This window comes from Fundulus heteroclitus, chromosome 20 (genome assembly GCF_011125445.2).
Source record: "Fundulus heteroclitus isolate FHET01 chromosome 20, MU-UCD_Fhet_4.1, whole genome shotgun sequence".
Classification (NCBI taxonomy): Eukaryota; Metazoa; Chordata; class Actinopteri; order Cyprinodontiformes; family Fundulidae; genus Fundulus; species Fundulus heteroclitus.
In genome coordinates, this window is record NC_046380.1 from 40,572,550 (window position 1) to 40,600,315 (window position 27,766).

The 27,766-nt window shown below is 39.6% G+C and overlaps 1 protein-coding gene across 9 annotated transcripts in view; it reads right to left on the bottom strand.

Moving 5' to 3' along the window:
* Positions 1–27,766, bottom strand: part of LOC105934533 (band 4.1-like protein 1) — a 133,367-nt gene that overhangs the window by 26,169 nt on the left and 79,432 nt on the right. For 6 of the 9 annotated variants that reach the window (XM_036151197.1, XM_036151198.1, XM_012874576.3 and 3 more), the window contains 12 exons: positions 26,085–26,189; positions 16,592–16,634; positions 14,123–14,198; positions 13,474–13,692; positions 13,021–13,108; positions 12,779–12,931; positions 9,198–9,295; positions 7,113–7,288; positions 3,939–4,171; positions 3,561–3,596; positions 1,772–1,816; positions 760–909 (listed from right to left, as the gene is read on the bottom strand). In XM_036151197.1, coding sequence (XP_036007090.1) covers positions 760–909; positions 1,772–1,816; positions 3,561–3,596; positions 3,939–4,171; positions 7,113–7,288; positions 9,198–9,295; positions 12,779–12,931; positions 13,021–13,108; positions 13,474–13,692; positions 14,123–14,198; positions 16,592–16,634; positions 26,085–26,189 — 1,422 coding nt within the window. The remainder of the gene's footprint in view (positions 1–759; positions 910–1,771; positions 1,817–3,560; positions 3,597–3,938; positions 4,172–7,112; positions 7,289–9,197; positions 9,296–12,778; positions 12,932–13,020; positions 13,109–13,473; positions 13,693–14,122; positions 14,199–16,591; positions 16,635–26,084; positions 26,190–27,766) is intronic. The other 3 variants (XM_012874593.3, XM_021322654.2, XM_012874600.3) reach the window with 3 other exon arrangements.

Genomic DNA, 27,766 nt, shown 5'->3' on the forward strand with positions numbered 1-27,766 from the left:
ATGCATAAATGGTGGAAAACTAACACTGCACATTCATCTGAAGACACCCTCCCCACAGTGAAACACGGTGGTGGCAGCATCATGCTGTGGGGAGGGTTTACTTAAGCAGGAACTGAGGTTATATGGAAAGATGGATGGAATTACAATGGAATAGTTAGAAAAGATCAAAGCCTTCATGTGTTTGAATGCCCTAGGTGAAGTCCAGACCTAAATCCAATTGAAAATCTGTGGCAGGACAGAACAATTATGCCCAGAGATGCATTATATCCAATCTGACAGAGCTTGAGCTGTTTTACAAAGAAGACTGGGCATAAATGTCAGTGTCTGCCTGTGCAGAGCTGGTTGAGACATAGCAAAAGGAGCTGTAACTGCTGCACTCGAGCATTGACTTAGGGGGATGAATACAATTGCATCCACAGTTTTGAGAATTCTATTTCTAAAAAAATATGCCTTGTATTTCACAATCAAGCCCTACGTTTTCATGATCAACCACTTACAATCTTTATGCAATGCATTGAACTTTGCTGCTGTAACACGACAAAATGTAAAACAGCTCCAGGGGTATCTATACAACATGTAAGCTGTCCACAGACAACTGGCTTAAATTAGGGTCATTTTTTTGCCTGAAATTAAAAGGAGTCACGTCACAAGTCATTTCAATTTAACATCAAAGCATGCCGTCCTTTTTCAGAGAGCGACGTGTCAGAAGTGGCACCGGCTGACCCCACCCAACCACCCACCCACCCAGCCCCTACTCACAGCTTTCTTCTCCGGAGTTGCCGTCGGAGACGTCGCAGAAAGACGCTTCTCGCGGTTCATCAGCTTGCTGTTGGGCTCCCTCAGGGCCCTCTTCAGCTCGTTGATGCTGGCCTGGTGCTTCAGCAAGACGTCCTTAGATTTATCATGAAACTGGAGGAGACCACGAGAGAGAGGCAGGCGTTAGCAGCGAATCAGGGCGCCTGGTTTTAAACAGCAGGGCTCACGTTCGCATGAACTGGGCTGGGAGACAATGCTTCGTACGCTGGAATGTATGCCAAAAGACGGGCTTACACTTGGGCTGAGAGCAGATTACGCTTGCGTTTCTACTATTTTGTGCGTGTCTCCTTTAATGCTAGTCTGAGACAAAACCAAAAACAATTATGGTCACAGCTGAATTGGTACTAGAGACATAAACAAGCACTTTAATCAAGCTCTCGCTCCAAAGTTCATGAATGATAAAATGAATATGAAACATCTATTAATTTGTTTGCTGATTAAAATTCTGCTTCTTATTACGTTTTTGTTTGGGTTGTTTGTTTATTTGAAATGATGACAGAGTCAATGATGCATTCATGTAGCACCATAATTAAATACTCCCTTGAGTCCCGACATTTTCACAGTTCTGAGTGAAATGCTCCTTAACCCCAGTTTTTTTTCTGGCAGTTCCATAATTATTCTAATCATTCAAGGAGGAGTTCAGACATTTTCAACTATGTCCTTGAACAATAGAGGAGCTTTGATCCTTTCAGCACAGCGACAAATTCTAAAGTTTCTCTAAGGCATGTGCTTTTGCAGAAGCAAGAACCTCAAATGTGAGCTCTTGTTTTAACATGGAATAAATAAAAGTGCTGACACTTTACTGACACGTGAGCAAAAAATAATGCATCCTTCTACACCAAAGTTGTGGATGCAATAAATTCTCAGCAGTTTTAATCGTCTACAGGCGAAAGAAACAGAAGCAAAAACAGCACGCACAGCAAACAGTGCTAAAGCCGAGTTCAGGAACCTGTACCTCCTTTTTGTGCCGAGGAGTGGTCTCCTGGTCCAACTGAGAGAGCTGAGTTGGGGCAGGAGAACAGGCGTGCAAGAGAAGGTGCAGAAATGAAGAGTGCAAGGTCAAAGGTGCGAGGAGAATGTCCAGACACAAGATGGAGGGTCAGTGAGAAGACAGGCAGGGAGACGTGGAGGACAGAGGTCTAACATCTTAGACATCAGAGTAAGGCATATTTAGAAATTGCTGTGAGAAAAAATACGACTTGGAGATGAAGACAGAAAAAAAAGACATGAAGCTAACCAAAGAATACATTTCAGATGAACACATGACGTAATGCAAACTTGTTATCTAAAGTGTAACACACACCCAAATCAACTTTTTTTGCAGATAAACTGTATAAACTGTGCCTAAGGACGCTACTTCAATGTCACAGTGCCATTATTTACATTTTCATGTGAGCTTGGTTCTGCCACATTTGTCTCAAAACCATCTCAGTGCTGCCCTCTTAGAGCTGAAAAATGGCTACTTCAGTATTATTTTCCTATTGGTTCAAATGGTACAGGCTTCCATCATCATGGCCCCACATTGGGTATAAAGGTGTCTCCAGAATCTGCCACCAGAATCCCGTGGCTACCAAGCATCATGATTCCAGTTCAGGCAATAGAAATGATCACAATGTTTCTGCATTTGAGCTTAGCTACATCCTCCTACTACTCTGAATCGTTTGCATTATTTGCTGTTATTTCAGTTTTTAACTTTATGTTCTGTTTTCTTTTCATCCTGACATTCTCTTTAGATGAGGCATCATCCTGGAGGAGGATCCTCAGCTAAAATACTGCTGGCAACCTAACCTTCTTTCTAGAGATGATACACTTGGTCTTGTCTATCAGTACTTAATCCCGTCTCTCTCCTAGATGAAGGTACTAAAGGAGCAACTAGCTTTATACTTTTCTCTTACATAGGAAATACTTCTGGATCAGAGCTTGTCTGCTTTTTTTTGCAGGTATGCTCTGTCCTCTTAAACCACCTATAGGCCTGTTCACACAGACGTTTCTTTCTTTTAAAGGGGTTTTCCTTTCCACTGTGGCTGCATGCATGCTCGACATCAGGGATGGCTGCAAATTCAGCGACACAATGCAAGCGACAGCCCACAGCCGCCACATGCTCATCCAGGAGGAGTGAATGCTTCATGTCCATGACTCGGTGCAATCTGCTGGATTTTCTTAGATTAAAATTTTACTAATTTACATTTTAAACTGAACTTGAATGCATTATTTGGTAACTGGGATCAATTGGAATGTATGCTTGTGCAAATTCTAAGTTATCCAGGTCATGGCAACCACGAATGGCCTTAAATGGGAGGCAACCAGACTTGAGCACCCGTTCAAGTGCGAGCCGCCAGAATTGACAAAGACTCCTAGATAGGTGTGGAAATGTTTTAAGAAAAACTGAGTGAAAGTCCTGTTGCCTCTGATTTAAGCCTGTAGATGGAATGCATGTACTTGATTTGGAAAAAATTCTATTTTTGGCATGTGCTGTGAGTTAGCGCTATATAAAGATACAGAATTGAATTGAATATATTGCATTGAAATGTTACACTCGTATGTCCTTTTTAATGTAGCCGTAAAACGGACTTGCATGTTATGCAGCGAAGCTAAGGTTATTCACTGGTGATTTTCTTGAAAGCCTCGCTTGCAGACACAAACCCCAGAGAAAGGTGAGCATTAAGGTAATGAAGAACAGCCTGACAGATTTACTGATGAATGATTAAAAACACTAAACCGACCAACAAACAGAAACCAAATACCTCCTGTTTACTGTCAGCTGGAGAGCCAGCCTCCTCCTTGTTGCCAGCAATGGTTGAAGAACAGAGAGAGAGCGTTAGAGACAGAAGACCAGAATCCAGTCTGCTTTTCTTAGCATACTGCGAATGGGTTAAATACAGTAAAGCTGTTAGCGAGATTTATAAGGAGTGCAGTGTGAGCATGAAAGCTGGGTGAGTAGGAGTGAAAGGAGAAGAGTTAGCAAAGGCTAAATCCCCAAAAGCCTCCACAGTGTAATGCTCCTGTGGGATAAACCTCAATTGGGCTGAGAAGCTCACAGTTCTGCCCCTATTTACATCCTCACCTCAGCTCTGCACATCAAAAAGTCAGAGTTATCTCCAAATTAGCTGAAACGTCCGTACCCTGATTTCTTTCTTTCTGCTTGGAGTGACGTTGCCGTCATGGTCTTTCTCCTCCTCCATGTCGTGGCTCAGATCGTGCTCCTTATCTTCTTCGTCCTGCTCCAGGCTGGGCTCCAGCTCCGTTTCCTGCTCGTCTGCCGAGGGGCTGTGGAGTCGACGCTGTTCGCTGGCGCTGCGACGGGTCAGGCCGTCGTGGTTCTCGCACATGGACGATACCGGTCGCGAGAACTCTGCTGGTTCAGAAAGGTTGAGTTTTCACACAGGAGCAGCCAGAGGAGCTTAAATAGTTTTGGACGAATCGCTGGACATTTCAGGAAAGACAGACAGTATGAAGTCTCTGCTGGGGTGTGCTGCTTATTTCTCACCGGGGGACATGGCTTCAAAGTGTCCACAGATAATTGAAATAAATGTACTCTCTAACATATCCTCCTCGAGTCATTCAAACCAATGCAAAACCGCCACACTGAATCCATTTTATTAGAGTGGATAACTACAGTGTCTTGCAAAATTAGTCCAGCTGCTACAATTTTTTTCCACATTTTGTCTCATCATAAACACAGACGTAATATATATTTTATTAGGGTTTAATGTGACAGACCGACACAAAGTAGTGCATAACTTCACAGCGGAAAGAAATCATGGTTTGCAAAATGTTTTCCAAATAAAACCTGACAGCTCTAGCATGCGTTTAGTATTGTGTATCCCAGAGTTCACATTTCATGTAGTCGCCTTTTGATGCAATTATAGCTGCAAGGTTTTATTTGTTTGTTTGTTTAGTTTTTTTTTTTTTTTTTTTACTTTTCCATTCTTTTTGACAAATAGATGAAGCACAGTCAGAATCGATGAGGTTCAGTACAGTATTCCATGCCAGGAAGATAACACAGGAGCATTCATTTTGTATGGCATCCTGAATTCCAGTCACGTTTAAACAAAAGGCCGATACACAATAAGGTGATGGGCATATGTAAGGTTTTGTAATCCATTTAGCTCCTGGTACTCTTACCACTTAGGCCTACCCTGTTGCTGGGGATTTTTTTTTTTTTCACCAAATGGTGCCAGTACCTAACTGGTTGTAGAAATTACTTTACACCAGTTGTTTGCGTTTCCACCAACTGACTTAGCACCTGTTTGCTGTTGGACAAGAAGAAGGAACCAGGTTTGTATAGAAGCTAGAGACCTCAAGGAGACCAGTAGCCAGCTGCAATGTTTAAAATAAAACCAGAACAAAAAAAGTTAAATATTGAAAAACACATCACTTTAACAATATTCCGATTTTAGATAAGCATCAAAATAACTCACGTTAATTATATATCTATCTATATATATATATATATATATATATATAATTTTAGTAGCTCAATGGCTACATTCACTCCTGTTAATTGTCCACAGAAATACATATTCTGACTCGGTTCTTTTACACGTTGGTCTTTTAATATCAGCAGGTCATGTTATTAAATCTTGCTCTAAAAGCTGTGTTTAATTCCTGTTTTCCAGCTGGTGGTGAAATGAGAGATTAACTGCTTATGTTCATGAAGCATTTACAAGCACCACTTATTGTTTAAAACAGCATTAAATTAAGGTGATAATAACAGGGCATCTGTCCACAATGATCCTGAGATAAATAGTATGAATTGCGTGGTAAAACTGTCTCCATGCACGCCGATCTTTCATGAAAGTAGAATAAAGCGGGAGTAGCAGCTATTAATTTATGAGACGTGTCTAATGATGTAATACTGTGGCTCTGACCTGGTACTCTGTTGGAAAAACAAACCGTTTTTCTTTTTCCTTTTTTTTTTTTTTTGCAGAACCAGAACTGGCTCTAGCACCAACCCTGGATAAGCACTGGAACGTGCTTATCCTGTTTGCCCCATTCTCACTGCTGGACTGTTCTGTTCATGCCATACCTGATCAAGTCCACGTTGTTTGCCCACACGTCCTGCCTCATTCTCCATATGCCTGCCTTCTATGTTTTTTTTTTTCACTTTATTTATTTATTTATTTTACATTTTCAGCTTGCCGTGCTGCTCATGCCTGTCTGTCTGTGTTTGGGGTCCAACCCCATAATCAAAACATGACAAATGATCAGTGTTTTTTTTCTGCCCTTCATGCCAATTTACACGAAGGGGAAAATGATTTGTTTTGGTCTCATCATACCAGAATACCTTCTTCCACATTGGTTGCTGTGTCCCCTCTCTGGCTTGTGACAAACTGCCCGTCCTGTGGATTTATTTTAATAAAGGCTCTCTCTTCCATAAAGACCAGAATAAAGAAGGGCACAACTGACAGTAGTACTGTTAACAGATTTTCCAACTGCAGCTGTAGATCTTTGTATCTCCTCTAGAGCAGGGGTTCACACACTTTTCAGCCTGTGACCCCCACAATCACAGTGCCACAGACTAGTGATACCCTTTTGGTGGGTGGGATTTTTTTTCTTTTTTCATTTTTGGGGCAAAGTTCTAAGAGAAAATACACTTATAACATTATGAATAAAGTAGTATTTTTCTTTAAAAAAGAAACTTACAAAAAAGTGGAGTCTTTTGTGTTAAAATGTGGAATGTTAAACATCTTGTAAATTTATACTTTGGCACTGGTTTAAAAAAAAATAAAAAAATTAAGTACATTAGCATCAAATTATCTTGCGACCCCCCCCCCCCAAAGAGGTGTCTGGTCACTCCCTGGGTGTTCTCGAACCCTACTTTGGGAACCCCTGTGCTAGAGTTACCATAGTGCTCTTGGCTGTTTCTCTGATGAACGTTCTCCCTGCCACAGCTAACCTAATCTGTCTACTGTACTTCACGATGCTGTTCTCCAACAAACCTCTGAGGCCTTTAAAGAAGACCTGGATTTACTCTAAAATTAAATTACAAATAGGTTAAACATTTGCTGGTTAGAATAAATTCTATTAAGGGATATCAAAGTAAATGGGGTTGAATATGAATGTAAATCACATAGAATTGTTTTATTTGTAAAAACACTTTTTGAAAATAAATGTAGCACATTTTCTCCACTTCAGTAATGCGCTACTTTGTGTTGGTCTAAGACAACCCCCCCAAAAAAAATTTTTTTTGAAGTTTTTGTTGGTCAGGTGGCGAAATGTGGTTAAAGTTCAACAACTATAAATAAACTCTGCACGGTGTATTAGTTTGAGCTTCATCAGACAGATTTACTCACCACCATCCAAGCTCCTGGACAGCAGGTACCTTCTGCTGGTGGAACGCTCAAAGTGAGGAGCAGGGCGGTCAATGAGGGCGCTGGCCTGTCTGGTTTGAGCCTGCGTCCTTCCACTGTATCGAAACTTCGAACCCATCACCAAGAAGCCCTTAGGAGGAGGCTCTGGAGAAACCAAGCTAGGAAAACAAAAACGCCACATGTTTCTACACAAGAAAAAGAAAGGGAGCTTTGAAGACATATTTTACAATAGAAGGAAATGTGATTTACTGCAAAACTCTCCATTTCTCTCCTTAAATACAAGTAACTATCAAAAAAATTGAATATCGTACAAAAGTAAATTTTTCTCCTTCATTTCAGAAAGTGAAACTTGCATTATTTATATTTATTACACATAGAGTGAAATATTTCAAGCCTTTATTTGATGTAATTTTGATGATTTTGGCTTATAGGGAATGAAATTCCAAAACGTTTTGTCTCAGAAAACTAGAATGTTGTGAACCATTCGCAATGGGAAACTCATGATGTAACACCTTAATCAGCTGATTAACCAAAAAACCCTGCAAAGGCCTAGACACTTTTTACAATGTATTAAAAGCTTTTGTCACATCACCAGTCAACCCTTTGGGATGTTTAGCCACCATCCCATACAGCTAACTTGTTATTGGACTATGGCTCGTGTTCTGACAATCTGCCAAAGGTTTTGCAAAGCTATTTATTGCCCGAATGCAAAGCTGCTTCACTGAGGGTGTCAGCCCCTGCAGAATTTTGCATATGAATGAGCTGTCATTGCTACTTAGTACAACTTAGAGACAAATACCTTCAAGCTTTTAAGCTACGTTTTATATGATTTCATCATCACATCATCAGCAAAGCTAAAGCCAAAATAACGCCTAGGGTTTGGTTGCATTGTAATCAGAGCCTTGAAACGTATTCACACCCCTAGTATGTTATATGACAGACCAGAAGTTGTTTTCTTTTTTTAAATCACTCCTAATAGTTTTTTGTTTAAGTACTTCCTGCTGAAAGGTGAACCTGTGTAAGTCTAAAGTATTTTGCAGCCTCTAACATGTTTTTCATGGAAGGGCTCGTATTTTTAGCTTCATCCATATGTCCATCAACCCCGTCCTGGCTGAAGAGAAGTCAAGCCAAGTCAAGTCAAGTTTATTTGTATAGCACATTTCAGCAGCAAGGCAGTTCAAAGTGCTTTACACCATGAAAACATAAAAACATCATACAGACATGAAAAAAGTAACTGGTTGTGAGACAGCAAACATTAAATTGCAACAGGTGAAAACATCAATACACAACAAACATATTGGTCAATGGTCCAGTTATGGCTCGAAAGCAACTCCACACAGGTGGGTGTTCAGTCTTGATTTAAAGGAACTCAGTGTTTCGGCTGATTTGCAGTTTTCTGAGAGTTTGTTCCAGATTTGTGGAGCATAGGAACACAATGCTGCTTCTCCATGTTTGGTTCTGGTTCTGGGTATGCAGAGTAGACCAGAACCAGAAGATCTCAGTGGTCTGGAGGGTTAATACAGCAACAACAGGTCTTCGATGCATTTTGGTGCTATGCCGTTCAGTGATTTATGAACTAACAGAAGTGTTTTAAAGTCTATTCTCTGAATTACAGGGAGACCTGTAATTATTGGGCAGACCTGTGAAAACACCGTTGCAGTAACCAATGCGACCAAAGACAAACGCAATTCCCACAGCATACTGCTGCCAATGGCATGTTTCGTTGTGGGGGTACCTTCAGGGTGATGTTCAGGTTTCCTATGCTAAACCTTAAAGGTGACTTTTTATGACTTTCTTTCAAACATGACTCTTTTCTATCATGAATAATAGTTGTCCTGTCAACAGATGATCCTACCAGCACTTTGGAACTCGGTATCTTGTTCTAGTCTATCATTTAAAATCCCGAATAAAATACTTTGAAGTTTGTGACTGTGATCTCACAAAATGTGAAAATGTTCAAGGGGTACGGATACTTTTTGCAAAGCGCTGTGGCTGCAGAAACACAGAAGCTTCATTTTCGCTCTGATGACCACCAGATCTCCAATTCTCCAGCCATTTGTTTCTTACCGGAAGAAGGTGTGGTGCTCAATGCAGACCTTCCACAGCCTCTTGGCAGCTCTGTGATTAGGAAGCTTAAAGCCGATGGTACTTTCAAACTGCTCATACTGCAAGGGAGAGAAACGCAGAAACACAGAGGGAAACATGAGGATGAGCTGAGAATTAGATCTACACAAAAGCAAATACATAAATTGCATTGGCAACTGCAAAGAAAGGGTAAAAGACAAGTTCATAGTATCCTGGATGGAAAACTATTTCATGGTCTATATTTACACACTTTCTCCTTTTTTAACTATGGCTGCAGCTGTGGCAGCTCTTTTGAAGGGCTTCTTTATTTGGCTCGATCACAGGCTCACTGTGCAACCCTTTCACTTGACTGGGTCTCACCCGGGCAGTCTAATACACCGAGGCTCAGCGTGGAGGTTAAGATGCGCTGCCTTGCAGCCGAGCACGGAGGGCCAACACGCAGTCTCTGACCATGCAGAGCAGGGTCGGTTTCCAGCACGACAGACCACGCATTCATATCTGCTACGGCCCCCAGAAAATACAGGAGACCTAGTGTCTGTCAAAAGTCCGCGGACTCATTTTAAGATGCCGGGTCATTTATGGAAAAAACGATTATTCCGCAGATTTTAACCGAAAAACCCAAACCTGTGTGGTCCGATCTGCCATGAGTTATATTGAACCTGATTTTCATGAATTAAAGTTAAGTTATTCAAGTAGGATTTTCCGGACTTTTCCGCTTTTTAATCCTTGAGCTAAATCCGTCATTTGGACCGATTACAAAGGAGGGAAATTATGTAGTTGTTCAAAACTATCAGTCAGGAAACATAACACAAATCTCCATGAGACAGTATATACCCAATGCCACTACAAAGAAGGTCATCAATGATCGAAGAAGATGCGGCACAACGTTGACAACACAAAAATGGGACGTTTCTCCAAATTATTACAAGACAAGACTGAACCTGGTCAAGGAGACTTGCCTAGAAGTCTACAGAGGGAGCATCAGGGATTTCCAACAAGAACTGGTTGTATTCTACATGCAACAATCCCCTGTATTCTTCAAAAAATCTAGGCTAAGGAGCGCAGTTGTCACACAGAAACATCTTCTTTCATAGAAAATTTCCAGGGTTAGCTACCACTTCTCAAAACCTGATGGAAGAACGTGTCATGGTGTGATAAATCTAAACTTGAACTTTAGGGCCAAAATTGTTAATGAAATGTTTAGCACAAAAAGCAACAGGGTGTAGATTAAACAACTGAACAACACGCTCACAGTGATGGTAACAGCCCCATACTGTTACTGGGTATTTATCAACCCGGCCTTTTAACAAGGGTGTGTAGACTTGGCAGCTACTGTAACACCCAGACCATGTTTTTTTTCTCACACTCTGACGAAGATTAAAGCTCTGCTCATGAGCAAATGTTCCTAAAGTGAGTCAGTATACCTGTATAAAAGCATCTTCATAAGCACTTATTTTTTCTAACAAGTCCCCCAAAATACCAACAATTATTTTTTTTTTGGCTTCAGCTAAAATCCTAATAATGAACTCAAATTGAGCAATCACAACTGCTTAACCAGACAAAGTCTCGTGCTGTCTCAAATATTCCACTATTGCCCCTGTCGCAGAGCAAATCTGCCCAGACAAGGTAAGGGCAGCAAGACCCGACATGCTGTTTACCTACAGGCTACTGTCAGAACAGGATACAGAAAAAGGCACACAAAAAAAATGAGTGGTTAAACATTCACACCACGTGTCAAATTCAATATGTCGGTCAGAAGTTTACATAAACACATCACAGGCATGGATGACATTTTTATTTTGCACTCTCATATGAAGAGTTTTTTAAGCGTTACAGTTCAATGCCAAATGTCCAGACACACACGCAAATATATAATATATATATATATATATATATATATATATATATATATATATATATATATATATATATATTATTTTTAATTTGACAATAAACTGACAGGAAATAGGGTTGAGAGAGAGGGGGAAGACATGAATGAAGCCATCAATAAACTATTGGCTTAATTCTGCCTGAATACTGTTGAGAGATTTTGGTAGCATTAAGTGAGTTTATTTAAACTGGATCCTTATCCTTGAAGGGACTCAGTAGTGCAGTCCATACATCTTCTATATGGTTGGGATCAAGTCCTTTCAAGAACGCGATGGCAGCCAGGAATAACTAATTCCAAAATCATCATGTGTGTTAGGGATCATTTTACTGTTGGAACGCTTGTATGTGACTGTGTGTGTATGTCTTCTTTTTTATCGTTCTGTTAGTTTTTCCTGATGCTTCTTCTCACAATGGCACATTTCTACACCTAAAGCTGGGCATACACTGTACGGTTTTTTTGTTCTTTTTGGGACGATTCTTCAGTAATGTGATAAATTTTTGTTTCCGGTCGAGTTTCAGCGGCATCGTGCGTCGTGTAGTAAACAAAGGGTATCAAGGGCCGATTAGCCTCTCATGACCACCTCACGATCAGGAATCGGACGGTCGGATGAAAATCAAACATGTTTGAAATTCAGTCGGCCCTCGTGAGTGATCGTGAGCGCATCCTGCTGCTGAAGCAGAGTCATGAGTGTCTACGAGACGATTTCCCCCAACCTTGCGCATGTGCAAACAAGGAAAATTTTCTTCTTCTTCTCAAGACGAAAACATAGGCGTGGAGAGAAGCATGGCGGCGGTACGTGTGACATGGAGTCAAACTACGGAGGAGCAACTTGTAGAACTGCCAACGCAGCGCGTTTCGTTCTTGTGAGCCTTATATTTAACAGCGAGCATTGACACTTTCGTTTTTCTCTTCTTCTACTGTTGACATTTGGCTTCCGGATAGACGAGTAGCGCCATCTCTCTACGGGGCTGAGTCCGACGTGTGGTTTTTAGAAGTACAGTGTGAGCACTTAGATCGCATCAGAGCATCAGGCCGTACAGTGTAAGAACAGACATGGTGAGCAGTGAACTTTTAAACCCTGCGGTTTCGTCATACAGTTTGAGCTGTAAATGAGTGCAACGATTGAAAATATCGTGCAGTTTATGCCCGGCTTAAGAACACTGAGACAACCTGCAGTTGCATGACAGCATTATACTGTTTTGCTTCCAGTGGTACTGGTAGTTAAAGTCCAGCTTAAAGTTTTTTTTTTTTATCTAAACATCATTGATAGTTTACTTATTCATATTTGAACACTGATGTATAATTCTGACCTTGTATGGATGAGATAAAATCCTCAAGAAACTAACGAACCCGATTCTTACATATTGTCAATAAAATAAAAAATGTTATTGACGATATGTGTTATATCATCATTCTGCGTATTAAGATCAAATGCACCAATAAAATAACAAAATAGATATAATGCTCATGCCCATTGTTTGCGTATTTTAACCTCTGATTGCAGCTTTATTAAGCTCCATTGTAATTTTACCTGGTGTTTCAAGTTTTTCTTTTAACGTGTCACAGGTTTTTTTGTCTCATCTGCCCTCATATTTCGAGAAATTGTACACTCTCCACCAATGACCTGATCGAAAATGTAATAACCTTTAATGACTCTCCACATACGGCTTACCTCGCCAGGTCTTATTTTAATGTAGAAGTTGCTCCTCTTGTAGGAAATCTTCAGGATCTTTGGCCAGGCGAAGCGGTTGATTCTCAGCCTGTCTCTGTAAATCAGGAGGCCGTTGGCACAGACCCCGAGCATTATTTCAATGCCTTCTGAATCCTGCAGCAAGCACAGGCACACATGATTGATGAGCAGTGCTGACCGCCGTCTCCTACGTAAGGATCGAAAGAATTTAGAAAGCTGCAAACTTTAGCATGATGGAGGTCCACCCCATACATGGACAGCTTCTTCGCATTCTCCAAAAAGTTCATTTCAGCCTCGGCAGGCGTCATCCCCCTGTGTGCAGAATAACAATAATGTGCGCATAAAAATATGTAACTGCATCAGTATACATCATCAGGGTTAAAACCTGAATCATCCAGACTGTGGGTGGAATAATCTTGCAGAATATGCTTATTGTATTCACTTCCAACTTTCTAAATGAGAGCATGGAGACAGTCTACTGACTAGGAAAGTGCTCTCATACAGACTGCGAGCATCTCGAGGCAGACGGTATGGTAATGTCACCGCATCAATCAGAAGCCATGTGCATGATTAAATGTTTCAGTACAACAGAAAAAAAAACCCATCAGCAGATAACCCCAAGAGATTTGGAGATTGCTAAAAAATCTCATTAAAGCAACAGTGTATCCTGTCATTACTTGTAGGTTCGGTGGAGCTCCATCACCCTCTCCTCCAGCTCGCGGGTCTGATTGGGAGCGAAGCGGAAGTCGCTGACGTAATCGGAGCCGTGGTCATCCAGGTCGTAGTCTCCCAGCTCGGCCTGAATGGCGTAGGAGCCCAGGAGGGCGTGGGTGACAAACGAGCATGGCAGCCGACCTGACAGGATATCATCCCTCAGCTGCAGACACAGGTAGTATCTGTGTGACAAGAGAAAAAGGAGGCGAAGGATGGGAGGGGCCGCAGTTAGGCAGTAGAACCGGCCTGAATCATGCAGGATCCAACAGGTAATCAGCCTGGATAATCCCAGGCAGACAGAGGCGGTACGGGGCCAATCAATGGGAAAGGATTTTGGAAGCTTTGAAATAGGAGTAAATATGCCATGAGAACTGTTACAATACATTTGTTAAAACAGATATCAGTGAATAAATGGAGGACTCTCATCTGGAGAGAGGATGTGTGAGCAATCCTTACACTGACTGCAGAAGCTGAGGTGTTACAACTGTTAAATTGGGAGAAGGGTGTGTGTGTGTGTGTGTGTGTGTGTGTGTGTGTGTGTGTGTGTGTGTGTGTGTGTGTGTGTGTGTGTGTGTGTGTGTGTGTGTGTGTGTGTGTGTGTGTTTTCGCTACCTGGTAATGTCCTCTGTGAGCTGGGAGGGGTCTGGAGGATAGAACTTGACAGCGAAGGCGAATTGCCATGGATTGTCTGAGAGAAAAGAGGTTGTAATGAGGGCTAAACATCTAGAAGTACAACTTGAGTCATTAAGAGAAAACAGCAGACTGTGCTGTGGAAAAACTATTTGCACACTTATAGGTTACTTTCTTAATTTTCTTAATCTTCAGTGTTGGTAAACTAATTTTAATATCCAACAAAGATAACGTTCAAAAATACAAAAAGCTGTTTTCACACGAGGATTTCATGTATTAAGGTAAAAAGGCTATACAAACCAATGGGACCAATTTGAAGAAAAAAGGTAGACATTGTTGCAACATCTGCTGTCTGGCAAAAATCGTAATAACTGGAAATCAGTAAAAAATCTGTAAGCCTTCTAAGCAGAACTCTTAATTCAGCCACATGGGAAGCTTTCCAGGCATGAACTGCGTGTTTTAAGTCACACCACAGCATCTCAATTAGATTTGAGTCCAAACTTTGATTAGGCCACTCTCTTTTGTCTTTTTTTAATTAGCCAATAAGAGATTAACTTGCAGGCGTCCTGCTCAATACCTGAAGAGCACTTGAGCTTAAGGCCCTGAAAGGATGGGCGGACATTCTCCTTCAACATTTTTTACAAGAGAGCAGAATTGATGGTGCCAGCAACTATGGCAAGTTGCCTAGATAAAAAAAAAACGAGCAAAGCAACATCCAGGTCATCACACTACCACCACTATGTTTGACAGTTGATTGGATTTTATTTTGTTCTGCCTTATTTTACTTTTATTTTTTAGTCTAGATGAAACGGGACAGAGATCTTCCAAAAAGTTCTTTTGTCTCATCACTTCAAAAAATATCTTTCCCAAATCCTTGGAGATCATCAAGATATTTAATTGAAAATATGACTCATGATACACATAATAAAATAAAATTTGTTTTTTCTAATTGTTTTTCTAAAGACAATGTGAACATTGTCTTTAGAACTTCTTACTCAGCAGTGTTTTTGATTGCAACTCTTGGATTGATCTTATTTTTGTCAAATGTCTTTCATCTTGTTTAATCATGAACACTGATTGTAACCGAGGCAAATGAGACCTGAGGAACTTTAGATGTTGCTTTGGGTTCTTTTGTGACCTCCATCTTGAGTTGTTGATGAGCTCTTAAAGTATGTTGCCAACTTATGGACTCTTGGTAAGGTTTACGACTGTTTCATGTTTTCTCTTTTAGCAGCTCTTGCTGAGGTGCGCTGGAGTCCAAAAGCTTCCAAAATTACTCAGCAACCCTTTCCAGACTGATGGATGTCATTGCTTTTCATCAAGCTAAGTTGTTTAGATCTGGGCGCCATGTGTTGCTTTATTCCTGACAGGTTCTATTTATGTGATTTCTTGATTATAAAGGTCTGGTGGTAAACAAACCTGGGTGTGACTATTGTGACTGAAGAAACACAAGAACATCTTAGTTTGGGTAACTTTTGTCCCTTAAAAATTGAAATCATCATTTGAAAACTGATATTAAAATTTGTTTGGTGAAATATTTACAACTATGCCTAAAACTATTCATACCCTTAGGCAAATTTATGTTGGATTTCTGTATTTTTGTGAGGGCTGTAGGGTGATGCAGTGGTACGCATTCTTGTCTTGTTGCAATAAACCTTTTTGCATATAGTTTGCATGTTCTCTGCATGCATACATGGGTTCTCTCAGGGCATTCTGCCTTCTTCCCACAGTCTAAATATTGTCAATAGGTATGAGTGTATGTGTGCATGGTTGTCAAGTGCATCTCTCTGACGTAGTGATCACTAGAGGCAGGCACCCCCACCACCCACATCCATGACCATGTACTGTTGAGTGGGTAAAAACGTTGGATGGAAGTTTCTTCGTACTGGAAGTAATATTAACAGTTTGGAGTGGCCCAGACAAGAGTCTAGATTTTAATCTAATAAAAAATCTGTGGAAGGAGCTAAACATTAGGAGGACAATAGGTCTAAGAGTAATAGGAGCTGACACTCCGGGACATGAAGGATACATGGTCAAAATACCTCTAAAAGCAGGCATATATCTGGCCAGCAATTTTAAGACCGGTATGGTCTATGTCATGCTAATGCACACAAATCAATTGATTATTGAGAAGTGGCTGAATCACTTTTTCAAAATATCCTTTTTGAATAAAATGTAAGTAAAAAGATTTGAGTTTTTAATTGATATTCCACTTGCAATTCCTAATTGTGTCTTAGGAGGCGACAGAGCCATTTCTTGCAGAAAAAAAAAAACTTCTTGGTTCCATACAAATAATTTAAAAAGTGACAAAAGAGCAAAAACAGAGGAATTGTGTAAGAGGAAAAATGTTTTTTCACAGTTTTGTAATTTTAAGCCTTCCATTAAGAGTTGCATTTAAAAAGGGAGTAAAAGCTTTGCACTGAAATATTCTTTTTCAGAAAAGACACTCACTGCGCATCTGCTTCTTGATCTCTTTGGAGGGATCCAACCAGTTCTGAAAGACAGAAGGCAACGTTCAACACATGGTAAATTTCAAACATGGCTAATACCCACCTTGGTGTCACATTTCCTTCTAATAATTGCTAACACTGTTCCTAATGAAATTCTCCCCATAATATGAAGAGTAACAGAACCCTCCACCCTGCTGAGCCGTTCAAACACACGGCGAGATGACTCTGCTCGTTGCTGACGTGCTGAAAGGCAGTTACCTATCTGATCTCATGACAGCCGATTGTGCCTGTAACTGCGTCGCTAATAGGGGTACCGCTTTAATTATGGAAGTCAGAGCGCTTTGGTACTTGACGAAGATTCAGCACTTGATGTGGACCCACTTGTGACAGCCGCTGGAAGCCATGCTGTTCAGTCACAGCAAGATAAAGATGCAGTGAAGAGGAATAAAGGAATCACTCTGAGGTTTTCTCAGCATGCTAGATTTGTTACCAAAACGCTGAACCTGTCTGACTACCCCAAAGGAATTTCTTTTGACTGTTCTGACTTAAATGAAACACATAAAATAGCTTGTCATTGTAATGGAGAAAGAAAATGACGCAAGTTATCTTTCAAGCAAAAATCTAGAGTGCGTTTAGCTACAAGTGGAAGCCTCCAGGCTCCAGCTTCTATATTCCTGCTGAAGCAAACAATCCCCACAGCATGATGCTGTCACCATCATGTTTCACAGTAGGGTTTAAGGTTCATGAATACAAGTTGTTTTGTATTGTTTAAGTAAAACATTGAAAGGTTCTTATTTTGTAACGATACAATTAAATTAATTCTATTTAGAGGTGTTAATCATATCATGGCCAGGTCATTTGTCTATAGAGAAATTACTTTTGAAAAGGCAACAATTTGAGCCTAATGGTGTATTCACACCTTGAAAGTCCTTTGATCCTCCTGTTTGGTCCAGACCAAAAGCGGTCTGGACCGCACAGATCCGTAAATGGAGGAAAACTACCATGGAAATACAGAGTGTGGCACCTCTGTTTTGTATATTTTGCTGTTATTACAGCTGATAAATCAGTGTGAATGACTGGAGCAGCTCACTTAACGCAGGTTTTGGATCATTTTATTTCTAATTTTGGAACTGCGTCAGAGAATGCATCCTGTAAGCTGAAGGAGTCCCAAAAATAATGGACCGATTAATCAGTTGTTAAAATAATCATTAGTTATAGCCCTAACATACATACATTTTCAAAGACCTTTATTATTCAAAAATTCAGATTTTTATGTATTTTTTATACAGAACAAACAAGAAAGTTTGGCTTTTTTTTACATATAAAATTCAATTTTTCCTTCTTATCCAGACATCAAAAATGATAAAATCAAATACATTCTCTCTGCAGACTGTTCAAGAATACATGAAAACACTGCAAACTTCAAGATGTATTTGCTGCACTTTGCTAATTGGGAAGTGCTAGTCAAAACAGCATTGTTTTTTCAATGCCACCAGATCTTCTTTACTTTACCCATATATTTCCTGTGTGTGTAGATATGTGTGGTGTTGTGCAGACTGTGTGCTTCCGTATGAGCTCGGGGGCAGAATACTGTCTCTTCTCTTTATGTGTGTAATTTGCATTTAAAGTTATGATTACATGGCAGTTCAAAGCTTATGAGAGAAACAGAAGAGTGGCCCCAAGAGCTTACCCGAGCAAAGCATGTCACCAACATCTCATTAGGGCCTGAGGAGCATGTTTCAACTATAAAAGTTGATTTATTTAATTGAATTAAATGAGATGTTCTTTAATTTATTCAGACCAGTCTGCATGTCGTAAAAAGGACGGCATTAAACCTGAACCTTTACAAAGAAAACTAACATACACACATCAACGTCTTGGCCTTTTTGTATAATTTCACAAGTTTATTCAACTTTATATTTTTAAATTCCCAAATTCAATGAAATTTCAATCTGCTGTTTATTTAATTTATTCATCTATATCTGTTATATATATTAAAGAACTATACAAGAAATTTTCAGGAATGTTAATCCTTCGCCTCTGCGTAATAATCCCAAAAGTGAGATATAAAATCTATTGTACTTTTTAAGTCCTCATACATGATTAGATAACACGTTTTTCTTTTTCTTTTACCAGTGACATTTGATAGTACGCTATATGAATAAGTCCCAAACTATAACCAAGTATTAGAATAGTGTACCAATCAATGTTCCCCCTAATTTTTCATATGTCTGAGCATTCGCTGGGCCTCTGTGAGCTAGATCACACGTGCACACTGAGGCTACACCAGTATCATGCCTGTCCAAAACCTGAGATTATAACAAGTGACATTGCTTATTAAAATAATCAAATTACAGCAATGCTTTCTTTTGGATTACTTAGTTTAGATACAACTGACTTAACCTGATTACATGAAAAAGACAAAAATCTAGTTTTTTTAAAGATTTTTTTTATGAGCTCTGTAGTATGTTTTATGTCAGAGTAGGCGTCCTGCTAAGGAAGAACTGAGAGACATGTACATATTTCACAGTTAAATTTTTTATTGCAATTAGATTATTTACATTTTGTGCAATGGGATTTAGCACAGACATGTGGTACTGTGCAGCCTCACTGTCAGTCTGCTCCAGGGTAGCTGTATGTAGCTCACCACCATCAGGGTGTGAATTTGTGAATAACTGACTGTAGTGCAAAGTGCTTTGGGGTCATTTGATAAAGCACTATACCAGTACAAGCCATTTACCAAGCCATTTATATATATTCTGTAGCCATCAGGCATAAAATAAGAAATGTATGAACAGAGCTGGTTTCAAAAACGGAGGTAGAGCAACAAGGCTGGTCAGAAACCAGCAGAAACCGTGTGCTGCAAAGATCTTCAACAGCAGCTAAAAATGCCAGCGGAGCAACAGTGCTTCGGAAACAAACAGCAGGTATAGCACTCAAAAACAGCCAAATTGGTTGAAAAACAGCACTTACTATCTCAGATAAGCAGATCCTAAAAACACAGCCACACAAACAGCTGACATGTTGCAGGAGTGACTCCACCTGCCCAACTATAAAGCCGTCTTTCCCACCCGTCAATCAGTGGTGCTCTCCGATCAGGACCTGACGCACTTACTGGGACCGTGGAACATCATCTCAAAAAATATCAATATCTACAACAAAGCATGAAAAATCTGTTAATTTTACATTAAGTTAAGGTGAATTCTGACTCTTCTAGTTCAAAGGTCAGTACTGGCAGCCCTTCGTATGACACAACACCAATGAAGTACCTCTCATTTTTAGGAATAAAGATGTTCAGAAATACAAAAAGCAACCTATAAAGAGGAAGACGGCGTCACACAACCCTACTCATCCACGACGCTACAGTGGAGCGAGTCAGCAGCATCAAATTCCTGTGGGTGCTGATCACAAGCTGTGTTTCCATCCAATTCTCATGCGAATTTTGAAATCCGTATGACTTTTAAAAGTCTTTTAAAATAGTGCAAAAAAGAAAACGCGTTTCCTTTTACTGATTTGTAGCAAATTAACCAGAAGATGCACAGCGAAACGTCGTTTCTGTAATAAACAGAAAATAGATGTTAACTAACCAGGACCACAGATCAGTAATGGAGCAAGGCTTTAATGAATGCACTGTTTCTTTGTAGTTTTTTTCTACAGATAAGACTTAGAAATGCTCGTGTCTCTTCATTGGTCCACACATACCTGTTGCTGCTTCCAGACCTGTTTTTGAGCGTTATCGGAATATCCAAGAAGAAGCCGGCAGCAGAAACAGCTGATCAGTCATATGAGATTAACGTTCGCTATGTCAGAACTGATTCAACAAATGCATCTCCATCTCCTCTTTAGTGCATTTACTGTTTTTCGAAAAAGTTAAAAACCACCTCGAGTGAGCGTAAAAACTTTTTTTGTCGAAATTTAGTGAATTACTTCGAATTTAGCCATTTCCATCAACCCCTTCAAATGTTATACTTCCAAATGCACATTTAAGAATGTTGATGGAAACGAGACTAGCAGCGTCTGCACTTTCTGCGTCGGATGAGAAGAGCAAACCACCCCCCCTCCCATAGAGAGAATGGTGAGGACAGCGGAGAGAATCATCGGAACAGTTCTTCCCTCCACCCAGGACACTCTTCACAGACGCTGCTTGACCCGGGCTCAGACAACCACAAAAGACGCCTCCCACCCCCACCATGGACTGTTCACTCGCAAGAGGTTCAGCAGCTTCAAATGCAGATCAACCAGATTCCACAACAGCTTCATTGCACATGTCATAAGACTGCTAAACTTCCAATAATCCCCGCCCCCATACATACGAAACTAGTCACTTTGCATGGAAACTGTGAACTCTATTGAACTGAGTACCTGTACTATCGACACCATCAAATAATCCGTCAATGGTTGCAACACATCCGGCTGCTATATATGCTTAGACTATTCATCTTGTATACACATAACCTTTCTGTACACATAAAGTGTATTTTCATTGGTTTTCTGCTACATTCCTGACAAATGACAAATAGTTATATTTATAATGTTTCTCTTTTGTCTTCTGTTTTTTTTTTTTTTGGTCTTGCAATGAAATCTTGCTCAAATGTACACTGTGAATGTACAGTTGAATGACAATAAAGACGGTCTAAGCCTAAGACTGAGGGAAAGGTTAATACTTAACACAGAGGCAACAGAACTAGACACAAAGAACCTAAATACCAAGGAAAAAGAGAATACCACTAATCTAAGAGAAATAAATCCCAACTAAAAATAAACAAAACCCAAGAATAAAATAAGAAACTACACTCAAAGGAATGCACCAATATGACAACACCTTTCTAGCAATACTGAGCACAGAGAAATTAACAGAGCATGGCAAGACCTTCTAAACAATAATAAAGATTTTAAAAGTGAACACAATCATAAATGAAAACCAAAACCCAAGGATCATAACAGGGTTTTAATTTGCTTTTTATTTTGGTCCTTCTGCTCACACCCACGTTTGCCGCGTATAACAAAGTTCTGAGCTGCCAGTGGTGCAGAAAGCTGACAGTAATCTCTAGAACACTGAATGCTACAGAGCAGCTGCTCATTAACACTGACAAATCTTCATGGCAGCTGGTTTTACATCAGTCAGAGTGAAACCTGCATGTTGCTACTGTAACAGCCAGTCCTAAGGCCCCAATGAACAGTTTTCTTTCACACACCTTTACAGGCACAGGTAAACCGTGCAGAGCTATTTAACAGCTGTAGGCATGTATCTCCTCTTCTAATCAATTGGCAGAGGACAAAGAAAATCACTTAACAAGGCGCTCTTTGCTGATTTCTTCTCTGTGGAAAACCAAAGGAATCTTTAATTACCGACCATTAAAAGCTTCACAGTAAGTTTACAACATTATTTCATTTCATCAAGCAGTCATTCGGAACACATAGTCTCCAGAAGAGCAAAGATTAAATTCTCATTCCTCCAACATAGATGGAGAAAGGCCATCTGAAATGACATTTTAATTCTCCGGCTTGTTTGGTCTACCGATCAGGAGGGACCTCGGGGGGAGAGGGCTGCAGCTGTGCTCTGATAAGCCTATTTTTGATGACCCTGTCATTTTGACCAAATCTATAGCCATACCTGCATAAGGGTAGGGATAAATATTTGCAGTTCAGGACTGTTGATCTTTTAAACACCTAAATGAAGTCTAAGATCATGCACGAATGAACAGGCACACATCAAGGCACAGCAAGTCAGCTGACACAGCCTTTGCAGGCTGATTAGGGAGACAGAGGACATGCTCAAGGCGTTAAAAGGGATTCGGTCTTGTCATCTCTCCAAACTTCAAAAGCCAGGATGTTTCACTGTATCCTGCCGTGCAATCAGATACCTGCCTGAAGGGACACTCCTACTGATCAAAACCAACATCAAACCAGGAGTTAGAGGGGGAACTGACAGCCAGGACTCACCTGAGTGGCGTTAAAGAGGTGAGTATATAATAATAATAATAACAATAAGCCTGATAACTGCATTGTATAAAAAGAACAAGGATCACAGTCTGTGTGTTTGTTTCTTTCTCCCTTTTTTAACTTGCTATCTTATTTATCTTATTTATTTTTCTTATCTGTCTTTTTATCTTTCCGATTTTACTCTACTATGCACCAACCTTGTGCCTGGAATAAAGATAGACAGACAGACAGACAGACAGACAGACAGACAGACAGACAGACAGACAGACAGACAGACAGACAGACAGACAGACAGACAGACTGATTGATTGATTGATTGATTGATTGATTGATTGATTGATTGATTGATTGATTGGTTGATTGATTGATTGATTGATTGATTGATTGATTGATTGATTGATTGATTGATTGATTGATTGATTGATTGATTGATTGGTTGATTGATTGGTTGGTTGATTGACAGTGGAAATGTCAAAATGATTAGTTATCTGACTGAGGCTTAATGCAGGAAAACATGAGGAGCAGAAATTATGAAACCCCACCAAAGAGGAAAGAAATAAGCAGGCAGTGCTTCTGAAAGACAGACTGTCTAAAGTCAGGGGATATAAAGAGAAAAGGGTAAAGGAAGATGTTTTTATGAAGCCAAAAAAAATTATTTCAAGAAAAGAATGATGTGCTAGTAATAATGAGCAATAAATGATGATTCAATGACAATGTGCTCCTGGGAGGAAAAGGAACAGAAATGGATCCATAGAAATATTTTTCTCAAAACTATGTTGATGATGTGGGCAGCAAAGTGGTGCAGTTGGTTGCCTTGTAGCAAGAAGGTCCTGGGTTCAAATCTATGCCTGCTGTTATGCATCTTCTCTGTTTCCCGGTCCCCTGCTCTGTTGTGTTTGTGGCCAGCTGCCTGTTTTGCCTTAGAAAACAAAAATAGGAGCTTGGAATAAGGTATCCACCAAGTAAAAATTGTTCCAATTAACACAAGCTAGCTAATTAGCCAGGCTAAATTAGCTGTTCTCCACTCTACTTAACATACATACTGCTCTAGACCTAGGAAAAAAAGATGGGTCAATGGGATCCTACATTATCATACAGAAGCTACAGTATTTTCTGTAACAGTGAGGTGTTTAACCCTCTGGAGTCATTACTGATTTTTTTTCTCCATTTTCCTCTTCAGATTTTCCTCCTGATCTTGCCATTATTTTGCTGTGTAAGATACTTTTGAAAATGTTTGGAATTAGAATTTCAATTGCTTTAACATATTATCATAACACTGAAAAAAATGCACAACCCTCTTAAGTCATTGAGGAAAATTTCCATTTCTAAAAAAAAAAAAAAGAAAACATAATTTTTAGATTATTTTCACTCTGTATTTATCTGCATAAATTTGAGCTGTATTCTTGTACTACAATTTTTTTATATTCTATTACAATGTTTTTTTATAACTGCATTTATTATAGCCCATCATCCCTCTGTTTAACTTCAATCAATTTCCAATTTCCTTTTTTTAGGTAAAGTTTTAGAGAAGCTCATTCTTAACTAAAATTACATTCAAACCTTCAATCATTCCATACACATGTGAGTCAAGTTCTTAATCCAATCAAAGAACAGAAACAAAGTTATACAACCTAAGACATTATTGTGGTCAAAATTGGACATGGAATTCATATTCATAGCTACGCTGATGACACATTGCTCTATATCTCCATGTCCCTTGAGAATCCCATCCCCTTTGATGCACTGTTTAACTGTATTAATGTTTAATCATGGATGGTCAGGAATTTCCTTCAACTCAATCAGGACAAAAGTGAAGTTCTGGATGTTTGAACAGGCATTCAGAGAGAGAAATTCCCAGCACAACACTAGAAATAAAATATTTAGATAATTAATAAATTTCAAAATAGTTTATCAAAATTTTAATGCTGTTTTTTGTGGTCTTCCTAAAAGAGCAATAGTTCCATTACTAAATTTAGTTGCAAGAAAACTGACAAGGACCAGGAATTCAACTTCCGTCACAATGATTTTAAAGTTTTTGCCTTGGCTACCTGTCCATTTGAAATTTGAATTTAAGCTGCTCTGACTAGTATTTAAAACTCTTAATGATCTTCAACCACCAGCTTTTCCAGATATGTTTTAGTCCTTCAGGCCATCTCGATCCCTCAGATCTTCATTGGTAGATACCTAATGTGAGAACTGAAAGATCCAATGAGGACTCTCTAATTACGGCTCACAGCTGGGGACCAGTCTCCCTGAAGAATTAATGAGGGATCTGTTCAGCCTGGCTTTGAATTGAGGTCAATAGCTATTAATTAACTCTCATGGTTTATTATTTTATTTCAAAATTTAGGGAGAAGAATATCTGATAATGTCAGCTTCATCATACAGTAGTTTGTGGAAGAACTTTGATATTATTGAGAACCATACATATTGGACATTATGAGATTGCAACAAAACCCAAGTAAATTCTTGAATATAATCCAAGTCTCCTTGCACTTGTTACACTATTATAATCAACACCAGTGACTGATTCATTCAATTTACTTTAACTGTCTTCACAGCGCACAAACATGGAAAGTACTTTGAACTGGAGTATTTAAACCGACGTAGATGTTGTTTAATTGTTATCGATATCTTGTGTAGCGATATCTTGTGAAAGCTCAGATAGTTAATATCCACTAATATGGCGTTGTCTCTCACAGGTAGATATAACCATTTTTAGTTTAACATCTCAATAAAATTAAAGCATCACTTTAAGAAAGGTAGCAACGAAGACAAAAACAGAGATACAAAGAAAGTGGGAAAGGAGCCCACTTTTGTTATGAGGCTGGAAATAAAGTCCCTGCGGGAGCGATTGTTTAGCTGTTCTTGAGGGGAAATAAAATCTATTTAGAATTTATCAAAAAAGTAAGTCTGCAAATCCCAACAAACACCACTCACACACACACACACAAAATAAACTGTTTGCTATTTGCATTCAAACCACACACACATTAGGGAATACTTATATATAACATAACTTTCTTATAAAAGTACAGATAAAGTACAATCAGATAAAATGAAATAAGGTGTTGTTGTTCTGAGACATTACTTTTGTTAATTAGCTAACCAGTGTGGAGTCCCATGGCTATTTAATAGAGACTCACAGAGGTCATTTTAACCCAACTTGTCTCATCAGCTCTTAAAAGTTATCCTATTTCCTTCATTAGCCTCAGACCATTGAGGTTTGATTCATCCCATTAAATGATTTCTTCCACCACAGCAGCTTTCCCTCTCAGAAATACTTCTATAACTGAATTTGAGAAACCCAGTACTGTGGCAAAGAAAAGATGGGGCATTTCTGTATCCTTTTCTCCAATTCATTCACATGCCTTTCTTGTTCAGGCCCAGACTGAGGTTGGAAATTTCCACTTTTTATTCATCTTTGATGGATGGTGCACCCAAGAGAGCCGACCAACACACAGGCGAGGGGAATACAGAGTGTTCACTGAGCAATGCATCCGTGCCCCGGAACATCCCGTGAGGTTGTTTTTGGTTCTGAATCCACTGACCTTCTGGCTGTCTGTGTCAGCAAAGGTCAGGCCGAAGTAGTCCTTCTCCAACAAGTTGAGGTGCTCGCACACCATGTCCATCAGGGTCTGTCCTTTGGAGTGCTTCTGCAGACACAAACACAACGGACACAAAAAAGGTCAGGAGAAAACAAAGGAAGGCTTATGGTTCCCGAGGGTAGCTTTGGTTAGTTTCTGCAAGTCAGATAAGTATTGGTTTTCCTGTAAACTCGTGTTTTTATAAAACTAGTGTTTTATCGTCTATAACTGCTTTACTTCCAGTGGGTTTTTTTTCCCCTTGTTTTTGTTGTTTCAGTTCATTTTGCTTCATGTTTATATTTCTGATCTGGATTTGTGTTCATAGTCAGGGTTTCCATATACAACTCTGTTTTTTTTTATAGATTGTCTGTATTTACTAAATGTTATAACATTCAATTTCTATCACCTATATCACCTATTAAACTTTTAGTTCTCACTTATAGGTAATACACCTCCATTAATTTTCAGTTACCAAATTATGCTGAGGAGATATTTGGGAAGGTACTAACTTCCACAGGTTAACTTCCACATGACGCGCCCCATCCAGAATAATAATGATAAAATCCACAATAACAATCAACCGTCGGCACGGTGGCTTCACAGTAATCAAATAAAACAAAACACAGTAAAAAGCTCATCACCTGAATTAAATCACAGCAGGTAAACATTCAGTTCAACAACTCTTTCTGGAGTAAAGAAAAAAAAAACCTTTTCTAAATAAATTCTGCCCAGGCAAAGATCGATTTCTATATAGGAAATAAAGAGGTCAGTTGGGTTGTAACAGCTTGTTACTGCGTCTTGCCTTCTCCAAGGTGGCGAGCATTTTCTGTCTGCGCGGAGGATGCTTTGAGGAGCAACCCTTGTGAGCTGCTTGGCCAAAGCAGAAAATGACGCGCCTCGTCTGTCAACGAAAAGGGGGAAAACTGCTTCGTTTTCCTTTTGGCTGTGTGCTTTCAACCTGATTAAAGTGCCAGGATCGCCTCTGTCAATACAACAACCAAAGGGATAAAGGTGGTGTTTGGCTTTGTCCAGCATGGCGTCGACCACCATTTCCAACATGTGTTCCAACGTAAGGAATCTTCAGCTGGGATGAGGTCTCTTCGATACAGCTCACGCTGTCTGAAAGAGGCGAGACTTGTGCACACTGTACTTTTATCATCTTAGTGACATGGTCCCCTAAATCATGTTACATGTTGGGAGCCTCAGTCCCATCGGCCATTTTATGACACAACACATCCATCCAAGGCAAGGCAAGGCTAATTTATTTGTATAGCACATTTCAGTACAGAGACAATGCTAAGTGCTCCATCCAATGTTCAAATCAGTTTGTGTTATCCTTACTTTTAGTTATGTGGAACAAAGATTTGACATACATTTAAAAGTAAATGTCAGAAGGACAGATCCCATTAATCTGCTGATATTACATGATCGTGTGATATTGTCGTGCTCATCCACAATGTAGGCATGATTAAAATGATGGACTTTGCTGACCTTGCTGAATGACCACACCACAGAGTCTATGAGTGTGGCTGGTGATATAAAACTATCGGAAGGGTAAAAACAAAAAAAAGCATATAACTGAAGCCAAAATTAAGTTTAATCCAACCAGAAGCAACATCGTATTTAAGACTGGATATAGTGAGAAA